Source organism: Hemitrygon akajei, chromosome 25, assembly GCF_048418815.1.
Source record: "Hemitrygon akajei chromosome 25, sHemAka1.3, whole genome shotgun sequence".
Classification (NCBI taxonomy): Eukaryota; Metazoa; Chordata; class Chondrichthyes; order Myliobatiformes; family Dasyatidae; genus Hemitrygon; species Hemitrygon akajei.
In genome coordinates, this window is record NC_133148.1 from 44,750,311 (window position 1) to 44,777,660 (window position 27,350).

Here is a 27,350-nt window from a genome sequence, read left to right on the forward strand (position 1 = left end):
TCTCTCACACACATGTACCCCCACCCCTCACACACACCCCATTTCTCTCTCACACACACGTACCCCCACCCTCTCTATCTTTCTTTCATGCGCACCATCCCCTCTCTCTTGTGCACACTCTTTATAGCACATACACTGCCTCACTCCCCCTCTCTCTCTCACACTCTCCCCTGCCTCGAGGAGTGGAGGAGGGGGAAGGGAAATGGCCACTCACAGCTGAGCCACTCTGCGCTGCAGGTCCTCGGCCTCGCGGAGGATGGAGGGCGGCAGGTCGCGGTTGACCTGCACCGTCAGGTACTGGTGGACCTGGGCGGCCTCCCGCTGCCAAAAGTCCCGGGGCAGAGAGAAGAGGGCCTGCGGCCGGACGCCCGGCAGCCCGTCCACGTCCAGCGAGCCCTCAGTGGGCACCAGCCCCACCGGCGTCTCCCGGGCCTCGGCACGGCCGTCCACCCTGCGGCAGATCCAGTCCAGCACCCGGCAGTTCTGTCCGAAGCCCGGCCACAGGAAGGCCCCGTCCTCCCCCCGGCGGAACCAGTTGACGTGGAAGATCCTGGGCAGGACCCGCCCCGGCCGCTCCATGCTCAGCCAGTGCTCCAGGTACCGGCCAAAGTTGTAGCCCAGGAAGGGGCGCATGGCAAATGGGTCGTGCATGATCACCTTGCCTGGGGGAGGGGGAGAGACAGAGAAAGTTAGTCCACTGGATGCATTACGCTGGAAAGGGTATGAAGGAAACTTACAAGGACGGTTTCTTTTATTTCTAGTTCTTTGGAGCATAGAAGGTTGAGGGGGGACTTGATAGAGCTATTTAAAATTATGAGGGGGATAGATAGAGTTGACGTGGATAGGCTTTTTCCATTGAGAGTAGGGGAGATTCAAACGAGGACATGAGTTGAGAGTTAAGGGGCAAAAGTTGAGGGGGAACTTCTTTACTCAGAGTGGTAGCTGTGTGGAACGAGCTTCCAGTAGAAGTGGTAGAGGCAGGTTCGATTTTGTCATTTAAAGAAAAATTGGATAGGTATATGGATAGGAAAGGAATGGAGGGTTATGGGCTGAGTGAGGGTAGGTGGGACTAAGTGAAAGTAAGCAGTCGGCACGGACTGGGAGGGCTGGGAGGGCCGAGATGGCCTGTTTCCGTGCTGTAGTTGTTATATGGTCATGGGGAGAATTTACAGACAGCGGCAGGAATCGAATTCGGTTGTTTCCACTGTAATAGTGTTACTCTGACTGCCGTGATACTGTGCCGCCCCGGAGTGTTGTCGGGACTCGAGGGACTGAGTGAGGTCGGGCAGGTCAGGACCTGTGTTCACAGGAGACCTCATAGTCACCCTTCATCACCGATGCAGGGGGGTCCCAAGAGGCCAGCAAGACTTCAAAACATCGGTCAGTGATAATAACTCTGATTCTGAAAGGGTTACAGGCTCAGCACTGCACTCCCCACCATCGGGGGCATCTTCAAGAGACGGTGCCTCACCCTCACCCTCAGGGACATGTCCTCTTCTCGTTACCACCCTCAGGGAGCCTGGAGACCCAAACTCAACGATCCAGGAGCAGCTTCTTCCCCTCCACTGTCACGTTTCCAAATGGTCTGTGAACACCAACTTCTGATTCCCTGCTTTTGCCCTCTTCAATTACTTTTAGAATTGCTGGTGATTTGTACGTCTGCTGCCACAAAACAGCGATTTTAACACCAGATAAGGCAGTGACATTGAACCTGATTCTGACCCTGAGGGCAGAGATGGGGGCAACGTGCACAGCCTTTTCTCCAGGGTTGGGGAAGGCCCCCCTCCCGTCCCACCCACCCTGGACACTCTCTCTTCTGCCTGTACCACCAGGCTCAAGAACAGCTTGTACCCCACTGATATAAACGTAGAACATCACAGCTCTGGACAGCTCATCTCGCCCACCATGTTGTCCTGATCTTGATGCCAATTTATATCAAATGTCCTCCTCCTGCATATCAACGATACCGTCCAGTAGTCTCACATGAAACTGCTTGCTTGCCGAGGAAGCCAGAAAGGGTAAGATGAGGGAAAGCACACCAATCCTCTTCGAGGGATCGGAAGTGGAGAGTGAGCAATTTCATGGCCCTGGGTGTAGGTATTGCTGAGGATCTAACCCGGTCCCAGCACATCGATGCATCTACAAAGACGGCGCGACAGCAGCTACATTTCATCAGGAGTCTGACGAGATTTGGTTTGTCACCTAAAACACTTGAAAACTTCTATAGATGTACTGCGGAGAGCCACCTATCTGGCTGAATTACCTCTGGTGTGCGGTGGGGGATTGGGGAGGCTACTGCACAGGATCAAAGGAGCTGAAGAGAGTTGTAAACTTAGTCAGTTCCATCATGGACACTGGCCTCCATGGTATCCGAGACATCTTCAAGGAATGATGCCTCAAAAAGACAGCACCCATTAAGGACCTCCGCCACCCAGGTCATGCCCTCTTCTCCTCGTTATTGTCAGGATGGAGGTACAGAAGCCTGAAGGCACACACTCAGCAACTCACAAACAGCTTCTTCCCCTCTGCCATCTGATTTCTGAATGGACATTGAACCCATGAACAATACCTCACTACTTCTTTATTTCTAATTTTACACTACGAATTTAGTTTAACTATTTATATATACATCAGTCACATTTTTTTTTCTATTATTATGTATTGTAATGTTGTGCAGCAGCAAGGACAACAAATTTCAGTACATGTGGTACGCCAGTGATATTAAGCCTAACTCTGATTACAGGCATCTAAAGCTCTCTGCATAAAAATAACTTCTTCCCCCTCCGACCTTAAAGCCGATCCTTTGGTGTTTGACATCCCTACCCTGACAAAAGGATTCTAACTGTCTCTGCCTTTCAACCTCCATCATGTCTCCCCTCAGCCTTTGACACTCTAGGAAGAGCAGCCCAAGTTTGTCCACCCTCTCTCTATAGCTCGTACCCTCTGAGTCAGTGGAACCTCTTCTGCACCCCTTCACATCCTTTCTACAATAGAGAGACCAGGACTCCAAGTGTGGTCTGACGAAAGGTTGATTTGGCCTCAACGTGACTTCCTTACTGTTACACACTGTACCCTACCAATGAAGGGAAGCATTTTATCTGCCCTCTTTACCACCTTATCCCACTTGCATCGCCACTTTCAGTGAACTACGGACCTGGGCCCCGAGATTCCGCTGCACCCCAGTGCTGTTAAGGGGACTACCATTAACTGCGTCCCTTTCATTTGACCTCTCAAAGTGCAAAGTCTCACTCTTGCCTGGATTAAAGTCCATCTGCCCCTCTCTGTAACTCTGTACTTCCGGCTGTATCCTTCGTTAGTCCTTTACACAGTCCGCAGCACCGATCTGGGTGCGGTCCGCGAACGCTGACCCACCCACCTACACTTTCACCCAAATCACTGGTGAAAGTGCGAACAACAGGGGTATCAACACCGATCCCTGCAAAACCATAAGGCGTAGGAGTAGAATTAGGCCATTTGGCCCGTCGAGTCTGCTACACCATTCAATGATGCTGATCCTTTTACCTTAAGGTTGTCATAGCCAGGGTGGTAGAGGGGATAAGCTCCCACTACCTGTAAAGTGTTCCGAATGGCGTGTGACAGTAACAGCCTCTGACAAAACAAGTCCAACTCTCGGCCTTCACATGTGGCTCAGCTACTAGGCCCGGTGGAACTGTTTCTACTGACAAGAGAAGGGGCAAAGGTGGACCACTGGCACCTCAAAACCAGTTGCTTCAGGCAGGTGGGGCTCGTCAGCCCTGGACGGCAGCCCGTCTAGGAGAAGGAAAACTCTGATTTTAAACCTCCGCTGCCTTGTGGCCATACCCACCAATGGGAAAGGCTTCAGGAGTAAACCCCGAGGAAGAAATCCGGAGCCGGGGTCCCTGAGACAGTTTGATGTTGTTTACAACTTCACTCCGGCAACCTCTGCGACGACACTGGTGCCAGGCTGTATCGGCACTTACCCTTCCCCTGGACACATCAGTGACGTGGAGAGGGGGACCCGCTGCGTGGGCAACAGCCGGTTCTTCAAATCTTCCCACCCAGGCTTGTGCCCTGGAGAGGACACGGTCCAGCGGAGGCACAAACCCATGATCCTTGGGATCAATGGCTGCCGACTACTATAAAAACACCACTGGTCACAGACCTCCAGCCAAACTAACCCTCTCATCCCCACTCCTTGTCTTCAATGGACAAGACAGTTCCAAACATAAACTTGTAACTCACCCTGGACCCATGCATCTTTACCTCCTGAATCAACCTACCGTGCGGGGCTTATAGGACTATAGACGGACCTCTTGTACGATAAAGATGGACTCTAGACATTAGAATCTACCTTGTTGTGGCCTGGCACCTTACTGTGGGCCTGAACTGCACCTCGTCTGGAACGGTAACGCTGTATTCAGCAGCCAGCTTGAACGTTTTCTACCCCATCGGTCAGTCTGGACGGCCGGTAAACAGAAGCCTCTCACAGTATCTTGGTACAGAATGAGTGAACAGAGGGGGCAAGTGCTGAGGGCAGATTCCAGAACACAGGGCACTGCCCTTAAACCTAGCACAGCCCAGGAAGTAGGACAGTACAGCACTGGAACAGGCCCTTCAGCCCACTGTGTCTGTGCTGACCCATCTGACTCTCTGAAACTTTGCTGTGGTGGTGGAAAGCACCGAGAGGGTGTAGTGGCGGAGGAGGAGCGAGTGTCGTGGGATGCGGGGGGAGGGCGCGGGGTGGGGTGGAGTCGAGCGTCGTGGGGGCAGATCATTGAGGCAGGGCTGGGTGGAACGTCGAGGGGGAAATATTCGGGAGGAAGTGATGAGGGGACGTGCCAACAGTGAGTGACAGGAGAGATGGAGAGAACATGAAGAGGGGGAACGGGGTGATAGAACAATGGCGGTGTGAAGAGGGAATAGACACCCACCTTTGTGCTCAGCGGCTGCAGTGGCCTCTGACCTCATGGCGGCCCCGACAAAGACTCCGTGATTCCAGTTAAAGGCCTCGTACACCAGTGGGACACCTGCCCAAGATGGTGGGGGGTGTGGAGATCAATCAGACACAGCAAGCACACCCACAGGTACCCATCCCACCCACTGCACACACTTCCACCCCCTCCCCTATAAACTCCACCATCTACCCCCTCCCCTTCCCGGTGACTTCCTCACTCCCTTACGCCCATCTCCATTTCCGTGATACCCTCTTCCCCCCGCCCCCCCCCACCGTCTCCATGACTCCCCCTCCCCATCCCCGTCCCACACCTACCTTCAGGCCTCCTCCCCCCGAAGATGATGGCGTCGATGGGGACCCCAAGGGGAGACTCCCACTCGGGGTCCATGGTGGGGCACTGGCTGGCCGGCGTACAGAACCGGGAGTTGGGGTGGGCACAGGGCTCCTGGTCTCCTGTGGGTGGGGGCAAACCGTCAGCTGGGGACACGGGCAAGCACAGCAAGGTCCCCCACAGGTACAGCACGACCAGCAACCTCCCACCTCGCTGCCCCTTTCTCCCCTTCCTCACTTCAGCACTCGCCTCCTCAACCCTCCCTCTGCCTCACCACCCTTTCCTCCCTCTTAGAGCCGCTTGTGCTCGAGCCCACCTGGTTAAAAACAGTTCTGGATTGGGTGTTGTGTAATGAGTCCGGTTCGATTAGGGAGCTTAAGGTAAAGGAACCTTCAGGAGTCAGTGATCATAATATGATAGAATTCACCCTGCAGTTTGACAGTGAGATGCTGAAGTCAGATGTTACAGTGGAGTAAAGGGAATTGCAGAGGCGTGAGAGAGAAACTGGCCAGAGTTGATTGGAAGGGGACACCATCAGGGATGGCGGCAGGGCAGCAATGGCTAGAGTTTCTGCGAGCAATTCAGAAGGCGCTGGATAGAATCATCCCACAGAATAGTATTCTAAACAAATGATGAGGCAACTATGGCTAACGAAGGAAACCAAAGGCAGCATTAAAGCAAAGAGAGGGCATGGTCATGCACTTTGTAGAAGCATTAAAGCTATGGACTATTTTCCTTTTTTTTTTGAAATGAGTTTTTACAATACAACAAAAAACCCACAAACAAAATGGAGATTTATACAGTGCAAAACAAACGTGTTTAATATATAATACATAACAATAAGGAAAAAGCACCCAAAATAAAATCATATAAAGTTAATGTCCTCCCCCACCCTCCCATTACAAAACTCCAGGCCAACCATTTCAATGTGTAAAAGAAAAATTAATCGGAGCGTTCGACCCCACAGAGCTGTAAATATATATATATATTTAAAAAAAATAATGCCCACTACCAAAACTATAATGTAATTCACATAAAAAAAACGTAAAACTTACAGGAAAAAAAAGCTGGAAGTAGAGGATTATAGTACAAAGGATAAACTTAATCTAAAGAGTTAAGAAAGTATTCAAGAAAAGGTTGCTACACCTTATGAAACTTTATGTCTGAATTGAGAAGTGAATAATGAATCTCTGCAAGGTCTAAGCAGGACATAATGTCTCTGAGCCATTGAGCATGAGTGGGTGGGGCAACATTTCTCCACCTGAGAGCTAAGCGTCTAGCCAAAAGAGAGGCAAAAGATCATGTTCGACGTTTAGTCGGACTCAAATGCATGTCTACTTCACCGAAGGTGCCAAAACGGGCAATCAGAGGGTTAGGTTCTAAGTGGCAATTCAGAATATGGGATAAAATTAAAAAGACTTCTCTCCAGTATTTCTCTAGACTCGGACAAGCCCAGTGCATATGAATAAGAGGAGCCTTGCCCCCTATTTTCTAAACAGGCCGCAAATTCAGAAATCAGAGTTGCAAAGGCACTTGGGAGTTCTGGGGCAGAGTTCCCTAAAGATTAACTTGCAGGTTGAGTCGGTGGTACGGAGGGCAGGGGCGGTGAGAGGACTGGAACATAAAAGCAAGGATGTAGTGCTGAGGCTTGATGAGGAGCTTGGAGTACTGAGAGCAGTTCTGGGTCCCTTTCCTAAAAAAGGGTGTGCTGGCGTTAGAGAGGGTCCACAGGAAGCTCACGAGGATGATGCTGGGAACGAAAGGGTTAATATACGAGGGAGTTCCGAATGAGGAGATAGCCCATTGAACCCCATCAAATATTGAAAGGCCTGGATACAGTGGACGTGGTTAAGTCCAGCACCAGGGGGCAGAGCCTCGGAAGAGAAGGACGTCCCTTTGGAACAGAGATGAGGACGGATTTCATTAGCTGGAGGGTGGTGAATCTGTGAGATTCATTTCCACAGACGGCCTGTGGAGGCCTAAACAGAGATTGATAGGTTCTTGATTAGTAAGGGTGTCAAAGGTTACAGAAGAAGGCAGGAGAATGGGGTTGAGAGGGAAAATGTTATTGATATTAAATGGCGGGGTGGTCAACGCACCGAATGGTCAAATTCTGCTCCTGTGACTCATGGACTTATGGTCTGATTGCCCCCCTCCTTCCCTCTACCCTTCCCCCATCTCACCTGGCGTCCAGGGTTTGCCCTTCCAGGAGGTGATGGTGACGCCTGGAGGGGGCTTCTGGTCCATCCCCTCCCAGTAGACGCCCCCTTCGCTGGTGAGCCCCACGTTGGTGAAGATGGTGTTGCGGGAGATGGTTTCCATGGCATTGGGGTTGGTGGCGTGGGACGTGCCCGGCGCCACACCGAAGAACCCAGACTCCGGATTAATGGCCCGCAGGCGTCCTGGGAGGGGGTCGGGGAGAGGAGGGGCGTGAGGGAGTGGGTGAAATGTGGGGTTGAGGGGAGAGAGGGTGGATGTGAAGGGTGGGAAGGGAGATGAGGAGGGGTGTGTGACAGTGTCAAGTGAGGGAAGAGGAAGGGGAGAGGTGGAGGGGAGGAGAGGAGAAAGGGGAAGGAATTAGAGGGGAAGGGGAAGAGGGGAAAAGGAAGAGGGCAGGGGGAAGAAAGGAGAGAAGTTTCACTGAATATTCGCTCTGCATCCCTCCTTTCTCTTATCCTTAAACTCCCTCTGCTCTCTCCACACTACCTCCCTCCCTCCTTTCTGTCCCTAGCTATATCCCTCTATCTCCCAACTTTTCCCAAATCCCTCCATCACTCAATCCCCAGTGCTGGACACTCGCTCCTCTCTCCCTCCTTCTCTCTATTCCCACCCTCCCTCCCCCCTTTCCTTTCCCACCCTCCCTCTCTCCCACTCCTCCATTCTGCGCCCCTCTCCCTCCATCCCCTTCTCCCTATCCTGCCCTCCCTCCATCTCTCTCACCCACTCCTTTTCCCCTACCATTTCTCCTCCTCCTTCCCCTTCCCCTTCTCACTCCCTCTTCCCCCTCCCCTCCCTCCCTCTTCTCCTCGCCACTCTCCCCATCCCTCCCTCTGCCTCCGTTCCCCGCCCGGGCCTCACCTTCATCGTCGAACCGCATCCATGCGATGTCGTCCCCCACGCACTCCACTTTCCAGCCGGGCAAAGAAGGCCTCAACATGGCCAGGTTGGTCTTCCCACAGGCACTGGGGAAGGCGGCCGCCACGTACTTCTTCACGCCTGCAGGATTGGTCACGCCAAGGATCTGAGGCGGGGCGGGGTGGGGTGGGGGGAATTCCACAGTCAGTGACAGCAACTCAGTGCGCCCCCTCATACTGTCCGTGACTCCCTCTGCCCCTCCCCATCTCCATAAACCCCCTCCCCATCTCCCTAAACCCCCTCCCATTCCATCTCCCTAAACCCCCTCCCTTCCCATCTCCTTAAACCCCTACCCCATCTCCCTAAACCCCCTCCCCATCACCCTAAACCCCCTCCCATTCCATCTCCCTAAACCCCCTCCTATTCCATCTCCCTAAACCCCCTCCCCATCTCCCTAAACCCCCTACCATCCCATCGCCATAAACCCCCTCCCACCCCATCTCCCTAAACCCCCTACCATCCCATCTCCCTAAACCCCCTCCCATCTCGCTAAACCCCCTACCATCCCATCTCTCTTAACCCCCTCCCATTCCATCTCCCTAAACCCCCACCCCATCTCCCTAAACCCCCTACCATCCCATCTCCCTAAACCCCCTCACTTTCCATCTCCCTAAACCCCCTACCATCCCCCTAAACCCCCTCCCTTCCCATCGCCTTAAACCCCCACCCCATCTCCCTAAACCCCCTACCATCCCATCTCCCTAAACCCCCTCCCCATCTCCCTAAACCCCCTACCATCCCATCGCCCTAAACCCCCTCCCTTCCCATCGCCTTAAACCCCCACCCCATCTCCCTAAACCCCCTACCATCCCATCACCCTAAACCCCCTCCCTTCCCATCGCCTTAAACCCCCTCCCATCCCATCACCCTAAACCCCCTCCCTTCCCCCTAAACCCCTTCCCATCGCCTTAAACCCCCACCCCATCTCCCTAAACCCCCTACCATCCCATCATCCTAAACCCCCTCCCCATCTCCCTAAACCCCCTACCATCCCATCTCCCTAAACCCCCTCCCATCTCGCTAAACCCCCTACCATCCCATCTCCCTAAACCCCCTCCCATTCCATCTCCCTAAACCCCCACCCCATCTCCCTAAACCCCCTACCATCCCATCTCCCTAAACCCCCTCACTTCCCATCTCCCTAAACCCCCTACCATCCCCCTAAACCCCCTCCCTTCCCATCGCCTTAAACCCCCCCTCCCTTCCCATCTCCCTAAACCCCCTCCCCATCTCCCTAAACCCCCTACCATCCCATCGCCCTAAACCCCCTCCCTTCGCCTTAAACCCCCACCCCATCTCCCTAAACCCCCTACCATCCCATCGCCCTAAACCCCCCTTCCCATCACCTTAAACCCCCACCCCATCTCCCTAAACCCACTACCATCCCATCGCCCTAAACCCCCTCCCTTCCCATCGCCCTAAACCCCCTCCCCATCTCCCTAAACCCCCTACCATCCCATCACCCTAAACCCCCTCCCTTCCCATCGCCTTAAACCCCCACCCCATCTCCCTAAACCCCCACCCCATCTCCCTAAACCCACTACCATCCCATCACCTTAAACCCCCTCCCTTCCCATCTCCCTAAACCCCCTACCATCCCATCACCCTAAACTCCCTCCCTTCCCATCGCCCTAAACCCCCTCCCCATCTCCCTAAACCCCCTACCATCCCATCACCCTAAACCCCCTCCCTTCCCATCGCCTTAAACCCCCTCCCCATCTCCCTAAACCCCCTACCATCCCATCGCCCTAAACCCCCTCCCTTCCCATCGCCTTAAACCCCCACCCCATCTCCCTAAACCCACTACCATCCCACCTTAAACCCCCTCCCTTCCCATCTCCCTAAACCCCCTACCATCCCATCACCCTAAACTCCCTCCCTTCCCATCGCCTTAAACCCCCTCCCATCCCATCACCCTAAACCCCCTCCCTTCCCATCGCCTTAAACCCCCTCCCTTCCCATCGCCTTAAACCCTTCCCTCTGCTCCACCCAGTTCCATCTCTGTAATCCCCTCCCTTCCCGTCTCGCTGACCCCCTCCCAGCTACACACTCCCAGTTTGTGGTGATACACCTCAAGTTATGTAAACCTAGTTAATTTCACAAAACATTCAAACCTGCATCTACAAATTCATTTCACATGAGGCTGAGGTATCTGATGATCTTTGCTTGTAGATTTGTGATAAAAATACCTTTTAAATTCATTAATATGTTGTGTTTAACTGTGTAATTTTTCTAACATACAAACTGAAAATTTAAGCCAGTGCTTCCGATTTCAAAAGTTTCACCAATTTCAAGGTGAAGAAATCTCTGCAAATGGCTGGAAATTCTGGAATTGGTTGTGTGGCCCGGGACAGCGCGTCTCAGTGACTAAGAGAGGTGGGATATCGAGGGGGTGACCTGACTGCAGTGTGCAATGATAAGAGGGGGAAGCGTTGGTGGGTCAGAGGTGGAGGGTCAACAGCTTTACACTCCTGGACATTAACATCTCGGACGACCTGTCCCGGCCCAGCACACCAGCGTCTTTACTTTCTCAGGGGGTTAAAGAGGTTTGGCTCGTCGTCGGACACCGACAAACTACTACCGAAGTCCTGTTGAAAGCATCCTGACTTGCTGCATCAGGGTCTGGTACAGCAGTCCGAAAGAGCTGGAACGTGAGAAGCTATAGACAGTAGTGGTCTCAGCCCTCCCACTCATCACACCCACACCCCTCCCCACCGCAGGAGGCTCTGCCTCAAGAAGACAGTACCCATGGTCAAAGACCCCCACAATCCAGGCCAGGCCATCCTCCCATCGGGCAGGAGGTCCAGCAGCCTGAAGTCCCTCACCACCAATGTCAGGAACAGCGACTTCCCTTTGACCATTCACTTCTTGAATCAACTGGCACAACTCTATTCACAACCTAAGCAATGGAATACTACCGGACCATATGCTCTGGGACCCCTGCGGTTTGCGATTTTTGTAAATGCACGGGGAAGTGGAGGCGAGGAGGGCTGTGGGTGGGGGGGGGAGCTCAGTAAGTTTGCAGATAACACTAAAGTGAGTGGCGTGGGAAGTGTAGAAGGTTGTAGGTGACAACAGGGCCATTGACAACATGCCGAGTCGGGCTGAGAAGCGGCAGGTGGAGTTTAGTGCGGAAAAGTGCGAAGAGATTCACCGGCAGAGTACAGGGCTAACGGCAGGGGTCTTAAAGTGTGGAGGAACAGAGGGATCTTGGCCTCCATGTCCACAGATCCCCCAAAGTTGTCCTGCAACTTGATAGGGTTTTTAAGAAAGTGTACGGTGTGTTGGCCTTCATTAGTCAGGGGATTGAGTTCAAGAGCTGTGAGGTAACGTTGCAGCTCGACAAAACGCTGGTTAGACCACACCTGAAATATCGTACTCAGTTCTGATCGCCCTGTTACAGGAAGGCTGTGAAAGGTTTAGAGAGGGTGCGAGGCAGATTTACTAAGATGCTCACAAACAGGAGAAAATCTGCAGATGCTGGAAATCAAAGTAACACACACAAAATGCTGGAGGAACTCAGCAGGCCAGGCAGCATCTGTGGAAAAGAGTAAACGGGATGTTTCGGGACTGGAATAGAGAGATGGGAAGTCAAAGTAAGGGGAAGACAGGAAGAAATACAAGGTGGTAGGTGATTGGTAAAATGGGAGGGGGAGGGGTGAAGTAAGAGCTGGGAAGTTGATTGGTGATAGAGATAAAGGTTGGAGAAGGGGGAATCTGATAGGAGAGGACAGAAGGCCATGGGAGATGGGGAGGGGCACCAGAGGGAGGTGATGGGCTGGAGAAGAGATGAAGTGAGAAGGGGAAATGGGAATGGTGAAGGAGAAGTGGGGGGGTGTGACAATTACCGGTGCCTCCTCCTCCTTCACCAGTCACCATTGGGAATGTCAGGAACACACCCAATAGCGCTCATCGAGGGATCAATGGTGGAAAAGGGAGGCAGCTTCAGGTTCCTGGGCGTCAACACCGTGAGGATCTATCCTAGGCCCAATACATTGATACAACCAGGAAGAAGGCCTAGTCCATTAAGAGCTTGAGGAAATTCAACATGTTGTCAAAGAGCCTGACAAATTTCTACAGATGCGCAGTGGAGAGCATTACCGTCTGGTATGGAGGATCTGATGACCAGGTCTGCCCAAAGCCGCAGAAAGCTTGTAGACTTAGCCAGCTCCATCATAGACACAAACCTCTCTACCTTCCAGCACAACTTGAAGAGGTGGTACCTCAAGAAGACAGCATCCATCACTGAGGACCCTCACCATCTGGGGCATGCCAGCTGCTCATCACTACAATCAGGGAGGAGGTACAGGAAGACCCACACCTCCAGATTCATCAATAGCCTCTTCCCCACTGCTCCCTGGACAGCCCTAACCTCGGACCGTCACAGGCAGGCAGGGTGGGCACGCTGGCTATCATCAGTCAGGGCTTGGAGCCAGGAGGTTACATTGCACAAGATGTTACTGAGGCCACACTTGGAGTACCGTGTTCAGCTTTAGTCAAACTGTTAATGGAAATGCTTGCTTCAGATGGAAGGCGTACAGATGAGATTTACAAGAAATTTGCCAGGGCTAGAGGGTTTGAGTGATGGGGCAAGACTGTCAAGGCGAGGACTTCATTCCTTTGAGGGGTGAACTCATAGAAGTGTTGTGAGGGGCGTAGATAATTTGCAGGACAAATTTGTGGTGAGGGAGCAAATGCAACGTTCAAGAGGACTGGGATATAAAAGCAAGGATGTAATGTTGAGACTTTATAAAGCCCTGGTGAGGTCCCGCTTGGAGTATTGGGAGCAGTTTTGGGCCCCTTATCTTAGAAAGGATGTGCTGAAACTGGAGAGGGTTCAAAGGAGGTTCACGAAAATGATTCCAGGATTGAACAGCTTGTCATGTGAAGAGCGTCTGATGCCCCTGGGCCCTGTACTCACTACAATTCAGAAGAACGAGGGGTGACCTAATAGAAATCTATTGAATGGTGAATGTGGCGAGTCCAAGACCGGTGGACACAGCCTCAGAATAGAGGGGCGTCCATTTAGAATGCAGGTGAGGTGGAATTTCTTTAGCCAGAGAGTGATGAATCTGTGGAAATCATTGCCGCAGGCAGCTGTGGAGGCCAAGACTTTATGGATATTTAAGGCAGAGGCTGATAGATTCTTGTTTGGACGGGGCATGAAGGGATACGGGATGAAGGCCTGAGATTGGGGCTGAGAGGGAGAGTGGATCAGTCATGATGAAATGGTGGAACAGACTCGATGGGCCAAATGGCCTCATTCTACTCCTAGATCTTAAGGGGTCTAGATCTCTGGGGGCTTTTCTCCAGAGTGGGGGATTCCACACCAAGGGGACAGAGTTTTAGGGAAAGATTTGAAAGGGACCCAAGGGGCAATTTCTTCCACGCTGGGGTTGCTGGGGGTATGGAACGAGCTGCCAGAGAAAGGGGTTGAGGCAGGTGTAATATTATTTGGACAGGAGAAGGGCAGAATTTTTTGGGGGGGGGGGCAATGCTGGGAATTGGGACTAGCAGGGTGGGGACTGTGATTGGCTCCAAGGCCTATCCAGACAAGGACCGGTTCAGCAGAGGACCCCCCCTCCCCCATCTGCCCTGGTCTCCCCCACTAGCCCCCACTCACCAACATGTGTTCGGCCAGCCAGCCCTCGTCCCTGGCAATGCGCGAGGCGATCCTGAGGGCAAAGCACTTCTTGCCCAGCAGCGAGTTGCCACCGTAGCCGCTGCCGAAGCTGAGGATCTCCCTCCGGTCCGGCACGTGGCCAATCAGCGTCTTCTCGGGGTTGCAGGGCCACAGGCTAGAGTCGGCCCCCCCTGGGCAGGGCGGAGGGACAGCGCATCAGACCTCAGTCAGGGGCCAGGGTCATGGTGCCCCCCCCACCCCGTCGCTGAGGGGAGAACTGCCCGCCCAGTTCGAGGACGGGGAGGGCAAGCGTGGGCAATGTGGTGGATGGTGAAACTCTAACCCTAACGCCACAGGCGTTCCTTTATGTCCCAGACCTGCAGGGAGACGGGAAGAACCATTCCCATCTGTCTGTCCCACTGTAGGACGCACACCGTGAACGGTGGGGAGTGTCGAGGGACGGGGACCTCGGTGTACGAGGGTAGGACACACACCGTGAACGGTGGGGAGTGTCGAGGGACGGGGACCTCGGTGTACGAGGGTAGGACACACACTGTGAATGGTGGAGAGTGTCGAGGGACAGGGGGACCTCGGTGTACGAGGGTAGGATGCACACCGTGAACGGTGGGGAGTGTCGAGGGACGGGGACCTCGGTGTACGAGGGTAGGACACACACTGAACGGTGGGGAGTGTCGAGGGACGGGGACCTCGGTGTACGAGGGTAGGACACACACTGAACGGTAAGGAGTGTCGAGGGACCTCGGTGTACGAGGGTAGGACACACACTGTGAATGGTGAGGAGTGTTGAGGGACGGGGACCTCGGTGTACGAGGGTAGGACACACACTGTGAATGGTGGGGAGTGTCGAGGGACGGGGACCTCGGTGTACGAGGGTAGGACACACACCGTGAATGGTGGGGAGTGTCGAGGGACGGGGACCTCGGTGTACGAGGGTAGGACACACACCGTGAACGGTGGGGAGTGTCGAGGGACAGGGGGACCTCGGTGTACGAGGGTAGGACACACACCGTGAACGGTGGGGAGTGTCGAGGGACGGGGACCTCGGTGTACGAGGGTAGGAAACACACCGTGAATGGTGAGGAGTGTCAAGGGACCTCAGTGTACAAGGGTAGGACACACACTGTGAATGTGGGGTGTGTCGAGGGACAGGGGGACCTCGGTGTACGAGGGTAGGAAACACACTGAACGGTGGGGAGTGTCGAGGGACGGGGGACCTCGGTGTACAAGGGTAGAACACACTGTGAATGGGGAGTGTCGAGGGACAGAGGGACCTCGGTGTACGAGGGTAGGACACACACTGTGAATGTGGGGTGTGTCGAGGGACAGGGGGACCTCGGTGTACGAGGGTAGGAAACACACTGTGAACGGTGGGGAGTGTCGAGGGACAGAGGGACCTCGGTGTATGAGGGTAGGACACACTGTGAATGTGGGGTGTGTCAAGGGACAAGGGGACCTCGGTGTATGAGGGTAGGACACACACTGTGAATGTGAGGAGTGTCGAGGGACGGGGGACCTCGGTGTATGAGGGTAGGACACACACTGTGAATGGTGGGGAGAGTTGTAAAGTCACAGAGCACTGCAGCACAGAAACAGGCCCTTCTGCCCATCTAGAATGTGCTGAGCTATAATTCTGGCTGGTCCCATCAACCTGCACTTGGATCACACCTCCCCACACCCCCCATCCACGTACTTATCCAAACTGTTGTCGGAGTCACTTCTTCTGGCAGCCTACTCCACACTGACAGAACTCTCCGAGTGAAGAAGTTCCCCGTAGATATCTCACCCTCCATCCTTAACCCGTGACTCCTAGTTCCAGTCCCACCCAGCCTCAGTGGAAGACTGCTTGCATTTATTCTGTCTAAACCATCATAACGTTGTATACCTCTGTTAAATCTCCCCTCATTAACCTATTCAGCTTTTCCCTGTAACTCAGCTCCTCCAGACCCGGCAACGTCCATGTAGATTTTCTCTGCGCTCTTTCAATCTTATTTACATCTTCCCTGGAGGCAGGTGACCAAAACTGCACACGATACTCCAAGTTCGGCCTCACCGATGTTCGACACAACTTCAACAAAACATCCCATCTCCTGTACTCAGCACTTCGATCTGTGAAGGCCAGTGTGCCAAAAGCGTTCTTTATGACCCTATCTACCGGTGACACCATTTTCAACGAATTATGGATCTGTGTTCCCAGATCCCTTTGTTCTACCGCACTCCTCAGTGTCCTAACGTTCACTGTGTACGACCTACCCTGGCTGGTCCTACCAAAATGCAAAACCTCGTGCTTGTTATCTCAATCAAATCAGAGATCTGCAGATGCTGGAAATCCAAACAACACACACAAAATACTGGAGGAACTCAGCAGGCCGGGCAGCATCTATGGAAAAACGTACAGTCGACGTTTCAGGCCGAGACCCTTTGGCAGGTCTGGTTCAGATCCTGCTGCAGGCTTTGACAGCCCTCCTCGAGGTCCCCAATCTTGGTGCCCTCCTCAAACTTTCTGATCCAGTTACCCACAATATCATCTAGATCATTGAATATATGACAAACAACAACAGACCCAGAGTCAGATAGGCAATCATCTATGGCCACTCTCTGATCCTCCAACAAAGCCAACGTCCACTCCTGAGTGACCGAGCCTTCCTGACTAACCTCCATGCCGGACCTTGTCAAAGGCCTTGCTAAAGTCCATGTCAACATCATCCACTGCCTTTCCTTCATCAGCTTTTCTGGTAACCTCCTCAGAAAACAAGGGTAGGACACGCACTGAATGTTGGGGAGTACTGAGGAACAGAGGGACCTTGGTGTACGAGGGTAGTACACACACGGGGGGGGGGGGGCTTGCCTTCGTTAGCTGTGGGATTGAACCGAAATGCTGGGGGGGGGGTGGTTATGCTCCAAATTCACGAGCGTGGTCGAGCCCACGATGTACAGTTCTAGAGGAAGGGGTTGACCACACTGGAGAGAGTGCAGAGGAGAATCCCCCGGGGGTGTTTCTAGCGAGGGGCCGGCTCTGTTCTTGCTGGGGGGGGGGGTCATGGCTCAAAGTTGTGAGGCAGACAGAGCAGTTCGGCCCCCTTCCCCGCTGGAGAGGCGTCCAGCACTGGCGGGGCAGAGGCGTGAGAGGTGGCTGGCGGGTGGATCCCCTCCCGCATTTCCCCCTGGGATGTCGCCCCTCCCCAGAGGCTTGAGTGTGCTGTAGGTCAGGGTAGCCGCACTTTAACTTGAAATGGTAAATAGAGTGTTTTATAAAATGCAGAATATTGCAAGAGGGTGAATTGTGATATTGTGGTTGTTTGAATCAACTTTTATATTTTAAAAAAACACTCCTCACTGCAGGGTAAGTGTAGGGGAACGGGACTGAGGTCCAGAGGGGGAGGGGTCAGGGTTCGGGATGGTGCGATCAGCTGGAACGGGAGGGCGGGGCGGGACGAATGGTGAAGACAGAGGGGGTGGGATGGAGGGAGGGGGACAAATAGGGTGACAGAGGGGGTGGGACGGAGGGAGGGGACGAATAGGGTGACAGAGGGGGCGGGATGGAGGATGAATAGGGTGACAGGGGGAGGGATGGAGGGAGGGAACGAATAGGGTGACAGAGGGGGCGGGATGGAGGGAGGGGACGAATAGGGTGACAGAGGGGGCGGGATGGAGGGAGGGGACGAATAGGGTGACAGAGGGGGCGGGATGGAGGGAGGGGACAAATAGGGTGTCAGAGGGGGCGGGATGGAGGGAGGGGACGAATAGGGTGACAGAGGGGGCGGGATGGAGGGAGGGGACAAATAGGGTGTCAGAGGGGGCGGGATGGAGGGAGGGGACGAATAGGGTGACAGAGGGGGCGGGATGGAGGGAGGGGACGAATAGGGTGACAGAGGGGGCGGGATGGAGGGAACGTGATTGACGGGAGAAGGAGGGGACAAAACGAGGCAGAAGGGTACGGGGTGGAGGGAGACTGGAGAGATGGAAGCACAGGACCGAGGAGGCACAGAGCGAGCGGTGTACGCTGGGTTGGGGGGGGGGGTGGTAGGCCGTACGTTCCCGCGGTCACTTACCCTGCGAGGGAAGGGGGCTTCCCACCGAGTGCAGGCACCGGACGAAGTCAGCCCCGCCATTCAGGGCCTCCAGGGCCTCGCTGCCCATCCGCGTCATGATCCTCATGCTGGCCACCACGTACGGGGAGTCTGTCAGCTGCACGCCCAGTCTGGACAGTGGCGAGCTGACCGGGCCCATGCTGAAGGGCAGTACGTACATGGTGCGGCCTGGGGAAGGGGGGGAAGACAGAGGGTCGAGCCAGCATCTCAGCGCCACCACCCCTCCCACGTTCACCACCCGCGTGTAATCCCCTCCCACGTTCACCTCCTGCATGTAATCCCCTCCCGCGTTCACCTCCCGCATGTAATCCCCTCCCGCGTTCACCTCCCGCATTCACCTCCCACATGTAATCCCCTCCCGCGTTCACCTCCCGCATGTAATCCCCTCCCGCGTGTAATCCCCTCCCACGTTCACCTCCCGCGTGTAATCCACTCCCGCATGTAATCCCCTCCCGCGTTCACCTCCCGCATGTAATCCCCTCCCGCGTTCACCTCCCACGTGTAATCCCCTCCCGCGTGTAATCCCCCCCACGTGTAATCCCCTCCCGCGTGTAATCCCCTCCCACATGTAATCCCCTCCCGCGTTCACCTCCCGCGTGTAATCCCCTCCCATGTTCACCTCCCACGTGTAATCCCCTCCCGTATGTAATCCCCTCCCACGTGTAATCCCCTCCCGCGTGTAATCCCCTCCTGCATGTAATCCCCTCCCGCGTTCACCTCCCGCATGTAATCCCCTCCCGCATGTAATCCCCTCCCGCGTTCCCCTCCCGCATGTAATCCCCTCCCGCGTTCACCTCCCACGTGTAATCCCCTCCCGTATGTAATCCCCTCCCACGTGTAATCCCCTCCCGCGTGTAATCCCCTCCCGCATGTAATCCCCTCCCACGTTCACCTCCTGCATGTAATCCCCTCCCGCGTTCACCTCCCGCATGTAATCCCCTCCCGCGTTCACCTCCCACATGTAATCCCCTCCCGCGTGTAATCCCCTCCCACATGTAATCCCCTCCCGCGTTCACCTCCCGCGTGTAATCCCCTCCCATGTTCACCTCCCACGTGTAATCCCCTCCCGTATGTAATCCCCTCCCACGTGTAATCCCCTCCCGCGTGTAATCCCCTCCCGCGTGTAATCCCCTCCCGCGTGTAATCCCCTCCCGCCTTCACCTCCCGCATGTAATCCCCTCCCGCGTTCCCCTCCCGCATGTAATCCCCTCCCGCGTTCACCTCCCGCATGTAATCCCCTCCCATGTTCACCTCCCACATGTAATCCCCTCCCGCATGTAATCCCCTCCCGCATTCACCTCCCACATGTAATCCCCTCCCGCGTTCACCTCCCGCATGTAATCCCCTGCCGCGTTCCACTCCCGCATGTAATCCCCTCCCGCGTTCACCTCCCGCATGTAATCCCCTCCCGCGTTCACCTCCCGCATGTAATCCCCTCCCACGTTCACCTCCCGCATGTATTCCCCTCCCGCGTTCACCTCCCGCATGTAATCCCCTCCCGCGTTCACCTCCCGCATGTAATCCCCTCCCGCGTTCACCTCCCACATGTAATCCCCTCCCATGTTCACCTCCCGCATGTAATCCCCTCCCGCGTTCACCTCCCACATGTAATCCCCTCCCACATGAACTCCCCTCCCACATGTAATCCCCTCCCACATGTAATCCCCTCCCGCGTTCACCTCCCATATGTAATCCCCTCCCACGTGTAATCCCCTCCCGCGTGTAATCCCCTCCCGCGTTCACCTCCCACGTGTAATCCCCTCCCGCGTGTAATCCCCTCCCGCGTTCACCTCCCGCATGTAATCCCCTCCCGCGTGTAATCCCCTTCCGCGTACACCTCCCACATGTAATCCCCTCCCGCGTTCCCCTCCCACATGTAATCCCCTCCCGCGTTCACCTCCCACATGTAATCCCCTCCCACATGTAATCCCCTCCCGCGTTCACCTCCCACATGTAATCCCCTCCCGCGTTCACCTCCCGCATGTAATCCCCTCCCGCGTTCACCTCCCGCATGTAATCCCCTCCCGCATGTAATCCCCTCCCATGTTCACCTCCTGCATGTAATCCCCTCCCGCCTGTATTCCCCTCCCGCGTTCACCTCCCACATGTAATCCCGTCCCGCATGTAATCCCCTCCCGCATGTATTCCCCTCCCGCGTTCACCTCCCGCATGTAATCCCCTCCCGCGTTCACCTCCCACATGTAATCCCCTCCCGCGTTCCCCTCCCGCATGTAATCCCCTCCCATGTTCACCTCCCGCATGTAATCCCCTCCCGCGTTCACCTCCCGCATGTAATCCCCTCCCGCGTGTAATCCCCTCCCATGTTCACCTCCCGCATGTAATCCCCTCCCACATGTATTCCCCTCCCGCGTTCACCTCCCGCATGTAATCCCGTCCCACATTCACCTCCCAGGACCAGACTGTTCAGCGGTCAATACAGCCCAGCCCCAACCTCCCAGGGAAATTGGGAAGGACAGGGAGTCTCCCAGCCAGAATTAGGCCATTTGGCCCATCAAGTCCGCTGCACCATTGGATCATGGCTGACTCTGTCTCTGAACCCCATTCTGCCCGTGATCTTTGGCGCCCTGACTAATCGAGGACCCATACTTAGTGACTTGGCCTCCATGGCCGTCTGTGGCAGATGTACAAAGACATTTTTAATGCTTTATTATTGAACATGTCCTGGGGTGGACTGTGAGGTCAGGAGCTCATCATATCATATCGGGGGACGATCAGGAGTCTGATAACAGCCGGTTAGAAGCTGTCCTCGGTGGGATGTGCTTTCAGGCTTTTCTGGTTCTGCCTGACGAGAGGGGAGGGAATATCGGGAGGGTGTTGTCTCTACGTTAAATAATGCTACCTGATTTACTGAGGCAGTCCGCGGAGGAGATGATGTGCGGAGCATTGCCCACAACCCTCTGCAGTTTCTTGTGACTCTGGGAGAGCAAGACAGGCTTCGAGGGAGGGGGTAAGGGGAACCGCCAGAATTCCACCCCCCCACCCTCCGCCCTGGCTGTGGTACGCAGATAGGCGTTGCCCAGGGTTCGGGAGGGCAGAAACGGGGTCGGGCCGGAAGGGGAGACGTGGAGAGGTCCTGTGGGGTGGGGGAGGGAGAGGGGCCTCACCCTTCATGCAGCCAGGGAACCTCAGGCCCATCTCCCGCTCGAAGTCTCGGGGGGACATCCAGTTGCCGAGCTGGGAGGGGCTGCCGTCAGTGGGGATGGGAACCGTCTCCCTCTGGGTCTCTGTCACCACCACCGTCCGGTTCTCCACGCGGGCCACGTCCCGCGGATCTGTCCGCGCCAGCCAGCTGCGGGGGGGAGAGCGGGAGAGCGGGAATGAAGACGGGGTGGGGGGGGGGGAGATTAAATGTGGAACATCTCATCAATTGTGACCCCACACCCTCGCCCTCCCTGCCCGATAACCGCAGCCCCCAACCTCTCTTCCCTCCCCACCCACCCATACCAGTGTGAATGAGTAATGCCAGGGGAGAGCCACTGGCAAGATGAGCTGGAGATCCCTCAGTGGTGAGGGTAGTCAGCAGGAGATCCTTCAGTATGTCAGTGAGATCCCTTTGGCAGGTGATGGGATGGGCACAGGAGATCCCTCAACCAGGTAGAGCAAGGAAGAACCCCCCTCACCAGCCAGGATGAGGAGTAGTAGGTTTGTCAGTTGGAGGGTGTGACTTTGGGCTGGGGAGATCCCTCAGGAGTTGCTGTTGGACAAAGCAGATCGCTCAGCGTTGGGCAGGGATCTACCCTGTTAGGGATGTGAGAGGAAGTTCCCTCCCAGTCATGGGGGAGGGCCTGCCAGTTGAGGTTCCTGGTGGAGCTGGATGACCTGGGTTGGGATAGGATGGGGAGATCCCTTGGCAGGACAGGGTGAACCTCACCAGTTGTGGCCCTTTTGCAAATGTACGATAGGTTGGGTTGGGGAGATCTCTCGGTGGAGATTTATAGATAATTGGGCAGTTTTCCAGGGAAGGTGGGACCTGTTCTGGCGGGACGGTTTACATCTGAACTGGAGGGGGACAAATATTCTTGCAGGTAGGTTTGTTAGAGAGGCTCCAGTGGATTTAAACTAGATACGAGGGGGGAGGGGAACCAAAGTGTAGGAACAGATGTAGGGGAGAAGGAAGAAAAAGAAGATAGTAAAGTTGTTTGCATCGTTAGGGATAAACAGAGAGTAAGAGGTGGAGAATTTCTTAAATGCATTTATTTTAATGCTAGGAGCATTGTAAGAAAGGTGGATTCAACAGTGGCTGGATGGGAGATGCCAGAGAGTAGTGGTGGATAACTGTTTGTCAGGTTGGAGGCCGGTGACTGGTGGTGTGCCTCAGGGATCTGTACTGGGTCCAATGTTGTTTGCCATATACATTAATGATCTGGATGATGGGGTGTAAATTGGATTAGTACGTATGCAGATGAGACTAAGATAGGTGGCGTTGTGGATAACGAAGTAGGTTTTCAGAGTTTGCAGAGAGATTTAGGCCAGTTAGAAGAGTGGGCTGAATGATGGCAGATGGAGTTTAATGCTGATGAGTGTGAGGTGCTACATTTTGGTAGGACAAATCAAAAAGGACATACATGGTAAATGGTAGGGCATTGAGGAATGCAGTAGAACAGAGTGATCTAGGAATAATGGTGCATAGTTCACTGAAGGTGGAATCTCATGTGGATAGGGTGGTGAAGAAAGCTTTTGGTATGCTGGCCTTTATAAATCAGAGCATTGAGTATCGGAGTTGGGATGTAATGTTAAAATTGTACAAGGCATTGGTAAGGCCAAATTTGGAGCATTGTGTACAGTTCAGGTCACCGAATTATAGGAAAGATGTCAACAAAATAGAGAGAGTACAGAGAAGATTTACTGGAAGTTACAGGGAAAGGTTGAAGAAGTTAGGTTTTTATTCTTTGGAGCGAGGAAGATTGAGGGGGGACTTGATAGAGGTATTTAAAATTATGAGGGGAATAGATAGAGTTGACGTAGATAGGCTTTTTCCATTGAGAGTAGGGGAGATTCAAACAAGAGGACATGAGTTGAGAGTTAGGGGGCAAAAATTTAGGGGTAACATGAGGGGGAACTTCTTTACTCAGAGTGTGGTAGTTGTGTGGAATGAACTTCCAGTAGAAGTGGTAGAGGAAGGTTCGATATTGTCATTTTAAAAAAAATGGATAGGTATATGGACAGGAAAGGAATGGAGGATTATGGGCTGAGTGCAGGTCAGTGGGACTAGGTGAGAGTAAGCGTTTGGCACGGACTAGAAGGGCCGAGATGGTCTGTTTCCGTGCTGTAATTGTTATATGGTTATACATGGAGAGAGGGGATTTCTCTCAGCTTGTGGGTCCCACAACCTACCAGTTTTGGTAGACAGACAGACATACTTTACGAGGGAAATTGGGTTTTGTTACAGTCGCACCAACCAAGAATAGTGTAGAAATATAGCAATATAAAAGCATAAATAATTAAATAATAATAGGTAAATGATTCCAAGTGGAAATAAGTCCAGGACCAGCCTATTGGCTCAGGGTGTCTGACACAGGGTAGCTGACTTGGGATTGAGAGAGATCCCCGGGCAGGGGGACAGGGAGATTCATCAGGGGGACAGGGAGATTCCCCGGGCAGGGGACAGGGAGATTCATCAGGGGGACAGGGGGACAGGGAGATTCCCCGGGCAGGGGGACAGGGAGATTCATCGGGGGACAGGAAGGTTCCCCGGGCAGGGGGACAGGGAGATTCATCAGGGGGACAGGGAGATTCCCCAGGCAGGGGGACAGGGAGATTCATCAGGGGGACAGGGAGATTCCCTGGGCAGGCGGACAGGGAGATTCATCAGGGGGACAGGGAGATTCATCGGGGGACAGGAAGGTTCATCGGGGGACAGGGAGATTCATCGGGGGACAGGGAGATTCCCCGGGCAGGGGACAGGGAGATTCATCGGGGGACAGGTAGGTTCCCCGGGCAGGGGGACAGGGAGATTCATCGGGGGACAGGTAGGTTCCCCGGGCAGGGGGACAGGGAGATTCATCAGGGGGACAGGAAGGTTCATCAGGGGGACAGGGAGATTCATCGGGGGACAGGAAGGTTCATCATTGGGACAGGGAGATTCATCGGGGGACAGGAAGGTTCATCAGGGGGACAGGGAGATTCATCAGGGGGACAGGGAGATTCCCCGGGCAGGGGGACAGGGAGATTCATCGGGGGACAGGAAGGTTCCCCGGGCAGGGGGACAGGAAGGTTCATCAGGGGGACAGGGAGATTCATCAGGGGGACAGGAAGGTTCATCAGGGGGACAGGGAGATTCATCAGGGGGACAGGGAGATTCATCAGGGGGACAGGAAGGTTTCCCGGGCAGGGGGACAGGGAGATTCATCGGGGGACAGGAAGGTTCATCAGGGGGACAGGGAGATTCCCCAGCCGACCAGTTGCAGTACTTGCTGATCGATGCCAGGCCTGTATCAGTTTGGAACAATCCTTGGCGGTGAATATTGGGCAGAGTGAGATCCCTCAGTGCGAGGATAGATGAGATCCTTCAGCTGGGAAAGATCCCTCAATCTACTAGAGGGTATTTAGTTAGCCACCAGAGCTGGCTTTTGATTGGGCTGGGGTGAGATCCCTCAAGGTGGGGTGGAGAGAAGATGGGCAGATCCCTCCATGCGGGTTGAGGAGGAGGTGGAGATCCCTCAGTAGTGGGCATTCAGTAGGATGGGATCCCTTGGGGTGGGGGAGATCCCTTAACCTTCCAGTTGTGGTACTTGCTGAGCTCACGGTGCTGGGTTGGTTGGGGAGATCCCTCAGTGGCGGGGATCGTGTGGGGGGAGATCCCTCAGTGGCGGGGATCGTGTACGGGGAGATCCCTCAGTGGCGGGGATCGTGTACGGGGAGATCCCTCAGTGGCGGGGATCGTGTGGGGGAGATCCCTCAGTGGCGGGGATCGTGTACGGGGAGATCCCTCAGTGGCGGGGATCGTGAGGGGGAGATCCCTCAGTGGCGGGGATCGTGTACGGGGAGATCCCTCAGTGGCGGGGATCGTGAGGGGGAGATCCCTCAGTGGCGGGGATCGTGAGGGGGAGATCCCTCAGTGGCGGGGATCGTGTACGGAGAGATCCCTCAGTGGCGGGGATCGTGAGGGGGAGATCCCTCAGTGGCGGGGATCGTGAGGGGGAGATCCCTCAGTGGTGGGGATCGTGAGGGGGAGATCCCTCAACCTACCAGTTGTGGTACTTGCTGAGCCGCTGGAGCTGCCCCCTGCTCTCGAGCAGCTCGACGATGTCATCTCTCTCACGGACGCTACCCGTGCAGAGGTGCACATCCCGCGGCTGGCACAGGCGTGCGCTGCTCTCCACAAACTCCCGCACGCCCCCGGGGAGCGCCCCCACCCCTTCTGGCAACCCCGCCTCCCGGTGCACCCAGCGGCTGGAGCCAGGAGCGGCCAGACGGCAGATGGGGGCGGCCAGACGGCAGACGGGGGCCTGGTACCACCTGGATGGGGAGAGAGAGAGAGATGTCAGTTCTGCAGTGTCTGGTCAGAGCGCGGGCGGCATGTGCACAGGGTGATCCCATGGGCATCGAGGGAGGGGGAGTGACTCAGGCAGCCTGCCTCAGTGTCCTTGGCCTTACAGTCCCTCTCCCTCCTCCAACACCGCCCCTTCCGCAGGCTCCCTCACTTCCTCCTCCCACCCCGGATGGATGCAGGGGAGAGCGTTGAAGGTGGGGTGGAATGTCTGTGGTGGGGGTCAGCATGGTGCAGGGTGGGGAGTGTGGGTGATGGAGAGAGTGTGTGGGGAGGGGGGAGAGAGTGAGGGAGAGACACCGGGCTATGAAGAGAGCCTGTGGTTGGGTCTCCCTCACTGATACCCATCCCCTGTGCCTATCATTGAGGTCTTACCTGGAGAGGGAGTGAGTGACAGGGAGAGAGGGGGTCTGTGTGTGTGTGGGTCTGTGTATATTTGTGTGAGTGTTGACGTTTGAGTGTGAGTATATATATGTGTGTGTGCGTGTATGTTGTGTGTCTGTAAATGTGTATGAGTGTGTATTTGTGCGCATGCATGTGTGTGTTTGAGCACATGCATAAGTGTGTGTACACGTGTGAGTGTGTGTTTGTGTGAGTGTATGTGTATGCATGTGAGTGTGTATTTGTGTGAGTGTGTGTTTGTGTGAGTGTATGTGTATGCATGTGAGTGTGTATTTGTGTGAGTGTGTGTTTGTGTGTGTGTGTGTGAGTGAGTTTGTGTGAGTGAGTTTGTGAGTGAGTGAGTTTGTGTGTGAGTGAGTTTGTGTTTGTGTGAGTGATTGTGTGTGAATGAGTGTTTGTGTGAGTGAGTGAGTGTGTGTTTGTTTGTGTGAGTGAGTGTTTGTGTGAGTGAGTGTGTGTTTGTGTGAATGAGTGTTTGTGTGAGTGAGTGAGTGAGTGTGTGTTTGTTTGTGTGAGCGAGTGTGTGAGTGAGTGTTTGTGTGAGCGAGTGTGTGAGTGAGTGTTTGTGTGAGCGAGTGTGTGTTTGAGTGTTGTTTGTGAGAGTGTGTTTGTGTGAGTGTTTGTTTGTGTGAGTGAGTGAGTGTTTGTTTGTGTGAGCGAGTGTGTGAGTGAGTGTGTTTGAGTGTTGTTTGTGTGAGTGAGTGTCTGTGTGTGTGAGGAGAGGGGAAGAGCTGAACTTAGGAGCGGAGCCACAGTTGCATCACTCAGGGCGAGGGGAGGGAGGGTTTGACGTCGCCGAGGAAGAAATGGCCGGGGGGAGGGGGAGAGCTGAAAGAGTGAGGGGTGGTGCAGACGAGAGGAGTGATAACAGTGAGTAGTGAGGGGTGAAGTTAGGGAGTGAGTGGGGGTAGAAAGGGAAAGACGGCGAGAGAAGGATAGACACTGATGAGTGAGGCGGGAGGGTAGGCAAGTTGGGGGGATAGGGAGAGCGAGTCGGAGGGTGTAAGGGCAGGTTCGGGTTGAGGATCCCCTGCGTGTGACTGAGGAGATCCGGAATCGAGACGCCGGTTCCGGACCGCCGAGACACGGCTGGGGGTGGGCTGATTCTCGGTGTGCCCAGCATCCCGCCGAGCGCGACGGACTTACCGGAGGATCCGGGCTGGGGACATGGTGGCTCAGGAGTACGCGGAGGTTGGAGTCTCCCTGCGGCCCGAGTCGGCCCGGAGCACGGTTATAGGACGGCAGGGGCGACACTCCCCGTCCCTCCCCCAGTCCCTCCTACCTCCGGCCCGGAGTCCGGTTAT

At 54.8% G+C, this 27,350-nt stretch overlaps 1 protein-coding gene across 1 annotated transcript; it reads right to left on the minus strand.

Moving 5' to 3' along the window:
- On the minus strand, positions 1-27,350 carry pck2 (phosphoenolpyruvate carboxykinase 2 (mitochondrial)). The gene is made up of 10 exons (XM_073029436.1): positions 27,193-27,350; positions 25,344-25,613; positions 21,260-21,444; positions 18,096-18,302; positions 14,026-14,216; positions 8,346-8,508; positions 7,451-7,669; positions 5,252-5,389; positions 4,914-5,009; positions 1-662 (listed from the first exon to the last, which is right to left on the minus strand). Exons 1-10 carry the CDS (start codon positions 27,213-27,215, stop codon positions 211-213), a joined length of 1,944 nt encoding a protein of 647 aa, XP_072885537.1. The 5' UTR covers positions 27,216-27,350; the 3' UTR covers positions 1-210.